Source organism: Heterodontus francisci, chromosome 1 (genome assembly GCF_036365525.1).
Source record: "Heterodontus francisci isolate sHetFra1 chromosome 1, sHetFra1.hap1, whole genome shotgun sequence".
In the NCBI taxonomy this organism is placed as follows: domain Eukaryota; kingdom Metazoa; phylum Chordata; class Chondrichthyes; order Heterodontiformes; family Heterodontidae; genus Heterodontus; species Heterodontus francisci.
In genome coordinates this window covers 180964082-180969073 of record NC_090371.1, presented here as the reverse complement: position 1 = coordinate 180969073, position 4992 = coordinate 180964082, and the positions used below count along the sequence as shown (strand labels likewise).

At 39.8% G+C, this 4992-nt stretch overlaps 1 protein-coding gene across 1 annotated transcript; it reads right to left on the bottom strand.

Moving 5' to 3' along the window:
• Positions 1–1286: 1286 nt before the first annotated feature.
• Positions 1287–4459, bottom strand: LOC137351757 (interleukin-8-like). The gene is made up of 4 exons (XM_068016597.1): positions 4288–4459; positions 3907–4036; positions 3636–3715; positions 1287–2638 (listed from the first exon to the last, which is right to left on the bottom strand). The coding sequence occupies exons 1-4, from the start codon at positions 4346–4348 to the stop codon at positions 2619–2621; spliced, it is 291 nt and encodes a 96-aa protein (XP_067872698.1). The 5' UTR covers positions 4349–4459; the 3' UTR covers positions 1287–2618.
• Between the last annotated feature and the right edge of the window lie 533 nt (positions 4460–4992).

The following is a 4992-nucleotide window of genomic DNA, read 5'->3' as shown; positions in this document are numbered from 1 at the left end:
CTGCACTGTAACAATTCTGTGATTCTGTGATTTCTGTGAAATTATTTTCCAGTTATTGCTGTGCAGGTCCCAGCTCTACAGCTCACATGATCATTCGGAGATTTGTTCCCTCCTGCTGTCTGCACACAAATTAAGAAGGATGGAGAGAAATAGTTTCCCATGGTCACAGACACATAGGATGTCATTTGGGACATTTGATAATCTAATTAGAAAATCTAAAAAGCAATAATAAAGCATCAGCTCGATTAAGATTCCAGGAATTGTTTTAGCTTTCTTAGCAATAATGGTCCAGGAAGAGTAGATCTTAAACTGGAGCACCTTCCGTTCATTGGTTATTGCTGTATTTAAATAGGGAGCAATCAACATCCTGCTACTGAACATCAAAGATCTCTAAACTGATGTTGCCTCTCTCCCCACACATAAGATGATGTAATAAAAATATTACCTCTGACAGGTTCTCACTCTGGAGAAATCAACTCTGACAGGGGCAGATTCAGCCTGGGCAGCTTGTGAATGGGAGGGAAACCACATCAAGAGTTAAGCGTGAAGCCCTGGCCATTTTAATATCTGGGCTTCATTTGTATAGTGCAGCACTGTCACCGGCCTAAAACCTGTGGGTGATTGGTGGGTGGGTGGGACTGGGTATTTGAATGGGAGCCTGAAGCCAGTGGGGTCCCAGGGAAACAGTCACCAGCCAGAGTCAGTACTGGGTTGGGGAGATAGTTGTGAGGAGACACTGTTAATGTGAGGGAGAAGCAAGACCAGGGCAAGAGAGGCCCAAGGACTCCTTGAGGGGGTGGAAGAAGGTGGGGATGAATAAAACTACTTGCCATGGCCTTATCTGGCCTGCCTGCTGACTCCTGCAATGATTTAGTTTTGGCTGCATGTGGGCCTGTCATCTTCCTGATCTAAAGTTGAGTGCAGAGCAGACCCTGCCTGGCAGTTTGCAGATGAGTTACAATGGCAGGTGCATGAACACCACCGTCTCTGCCCTCCTTCCCACCAACCTGACATCTTAACAACCCCTTCATCCCGTTTCAGCAATGCATGGGGGTGTGGGTGGGGGAACAGGAAAGTTAAACAGACTCCATAAAAATCCCATTGAGATTTTACAGAATTTGATCTGAAATCCGTCACACTGCAAATATCCTGAACCTTTATCATTGTTTAAGAAATGGCCCGAACAGGTTATTATTATTTGTCATTCCAATAAATTTATCGACTGGAGAAACAAACAACTGTTTTGCTGACGATTCAGAACAGTGTCAACAAATGTTTCATAAGAAATCTAGTTTATTTGAATCACTCAAATACATTTGAGGATAAAGGTACAAAAAACTCCAAAGATTGATTCACACACAATTCAATCACGTGTAGCAATTTTCCTGAGTGATATTCAACACAATTTTTACACAAAGCCTTTGAGGTTTTCAGTCAACAAGACCCAGTCAGTGAAATCCCTCATTGCAAAATGTTTCTACTGATCACTGACCAAAAATTACTTCTAATTATAAATGCCACTTATTCCAGTTAATATTAAGCAGCACTACCTCCTCAAAGGTAGGTATTTTATGCACAAAATCATTTCTATAAAGAAATTGCTTCGAAGCACTTCAGTTTTGGATTGATCCTAAGGTCTGGTGAGTTATTGAGAAAATCCCAAGGTTCCAGTTTAAATGTCAGTGCAGTAAAATAGCACCAATTGTAATGAAAAGCAATTGTTCTTGGCTTTTAATAAAAAAAGTTTTCATTCAAACTGGAACTGGAAATACATTTGGTCAAAAATTAAAATCCATATCTTGCCATCAATATATCACATAGAACATCAAGAGGATTTGAGCAGCTAAAGGAAGATTGCACCAAATTTGGTTTGTAAATTAGTTTGATACAATGTCATATTACAGTAATTCTTTGCTCCACTCCCACTCTAACCTTTGTGTCCTCAATCTCCTACACTGCGCCAAACAAACTCAGTGCATGCTCGAAGAACAGCGCCTCATCTTTTGACTGGCACTTTACTGTGTTCCGGACTCAACATTGAGTTCAACAATTTCAGATCATAACTTCCCCTGCACCCCCCACCTCCCCCCACTATTTTTTGACAGCATCTTTTGATGGTGATTTTGCTTTCCCATTTACACCTCTATGCACAGATTTTCTTTCTTTCCTTGTTCCATTACCATCTCTTTTAAACCTTGCACCATCACCTCTTTTGTCATTTAATCTCTCCTGTCTTCAACCCTGTCACCAGCTTTCCCTTTTGTTCTTTCCTGCCCTCCCTCCTTTCTCTGCTCGTAATCTAGTCTAAAAGAGTCTATTCTTAATAATCGTACACCTAACACCATGTGAAAGAAACTTTAGTCCTGGCATAAGGTTTCACAAAAACGTCAGACTGCTTTCTTTAGCTGTGGGTAAACGATTAGAGTGCAACAGGGTTAAACAGTGAAACCATTTTCAAACCATTTTCAAAAAACAATGCAGGGTTAATATTTGAACAAGCTATCAGAAGGTGACGTAAGAGAGTGAACACGTTGGACAGAACATCCTTCATTGCAGCGCTCACTGCACGGCGGGTTCCCAGGTGTGGAATTGAGTCCAACCCATTGTGTCTTCATTTCTCAGTTGTGTTGTCTGGCACCTGAAATAAAACAAAATAAATTACATTTTTCCTCATTAACCGCAGATATTTATTTTAATATAGAGGGCAATGTCTTCAGCAACATCATTATGGAGAATTATCAATCAGCCCATTACACAGCATTGCTAACACTTGTGATTTTGTTCACAATTCATTGATTTTGCAATTTGGTTTTAACAGCATGCAGCATTCACAGGGTCACAGTTGTCTCTTCCTTCCATTGTGATGAATGAAAGACATTCTAGAATAATGCAAAGACAGTAAATGGTAAACAAAATCCTGACTTCTGACAATGGTGGATGACACAAAACAGGGAGAAAGATGGTCTCGAGTTTACTTAACAACATTTCTGTGTAACCTGAACAAATATATCCATTTAAAATCTCAGTTCTGACAGGAGTCTGCAGGAATATTATGTTAAAGGTTAAAAATATGTTTGAAACAAAGATGCAATGGGGCAGCTTAATGTGCAGTGCAGAAAATTCTGCAGTTGACCATAATGGAAGGAAGGTGGCAGGAAAAGGAGATGAAAATGGTGAAGAGATATTTTAAATATCTTATTTTTAAAGTTTCTGTTTTGATCATTCATTGTGATTAATTGGTTGATCTCGGCTGGGTACTATAGGTACAACAATTGGTCACAGCATTGTGGGTGAGGGAACATGACATCGCCCAGTATTCCTGCAGCTGATTGCTATCCAGTGACCCCCATCTGCCTCCTCTGTGATTTACCATATATGGATGCATGGCGAGGGCAGTGTAGGGCTCAACTCTGATGAATATTGTGGCTGAATAGCTTGCTGACATTCACTGTCATGGCTGACATATAAATGTTGGCCACTTGGGCATGGTACCAGAATGCACCAAGAGCCTGTGGGAATATGCAGCAGAAAGGAATCAATGCCCTCAGCCAAGCAGGAGACAACAGATATAGTGAAATAAAAAATTGCTTTTATTGACATGTAAAGTCTGAATTCTGACAAACACCAACACCAACCTTTCTTGGCTTTCGTGATAATATGCAACCATCTGGCATCAGGACTCACGCATAATTTATTTCCAGTTTTCAAGGTGACACTGTGAAGAGAAGGTAAACCTTTAAAATCTAATCCACAGAAATTGGATGTCTCCCACTGAAAGGTGAGAATTCAGTAAAACTCATCATAAACAGTGATTGATCCAACATGTTTTGAACAAAGAGCACAGCTTCTAAATAGGCATCACAGAAGAAGAAATGGTGAAGGTGACCTTCTGACCCATTTACTCACATTATCTCCAGTGTCTCACAGTGAGATCCTTTAGGAATAAATTTCAAATTCTGGATGAGCTTCGGAGGGATAATTTTGGAGCTGGTCTGAGGGCACTGGCACCTTCCCTGAGTTCCTGGGATTGGAATACCTGTGAAAAAATCAATTTAACTGAGATTTAGATGTTGATTGAAGTTAAGAATTTTGACACTTTGTTTCAGCTTTGAAAGCTGTTCAAACCAGCATTGTATTATCAATAGCATATAGTGTCGGTGACCATTTAATTGCACAATGAATAACCAACCTGCACACTGGGGCATGCATAGCTGATCAGTAACTCAACAGAATGACTCCTTTCCACACTACAATGCAATAAAACACAAGCTAAAAACATCGACATACCCTGTGCAGCAATGGCACACAAAAGCAGGATGAGAATCGTGACAGTAGTTGCTCTGTTCATCTTTGACTTTGTGATGCTGAATAGATTTCTGCTGAAGGATCTTCAGTCTACCTCTGTGCCTCTCTCTGTTGAATGAGGTTCTGCTGAAGAGAGCTTCAATGAGCTCCTATTTATTGAGATCCTTTACTTTCGTTTTGCATAATCATAAGCAGTGAAAGCTGGCCAAAGTTCTGTGGGAGGGAATTTCCCTGCTGCTGATTCAAACTTTCTTTTACTTTTGCAGTTTTAAATATATTCACAACTTCTGCACGGTTTACAGCAGCAACAGGAGATAATCTCTTGTTATAGGTGGGGAACTAGATTTGTGTAGATTTTAAAGGTTTAATTGCAAGTTTCAGAAAAGTGGTGTAAAATTCATCTTTGGCGAAAGTGCAAAAAAGTGTTAGAAGATCAGTCACCTGTATATACATCCTGTCCAATTTCTCTTTCAGTTAAGCTTCACTGTAAAGGAGAATTAACTGTGGTATATAACGGGTGACTGATCCATACTGCCCATCTCGCACCCCGATTAAAACTGAATTTTACCCCCAATATTTCTGTAGTTTTCATCTCAATGATAATTGATTCAAGTCCTTATGGTGCGGCATTAATATCTTCCTTTTATTTTTACACAATTGTAAATGACAGATAATTAAACATTGATA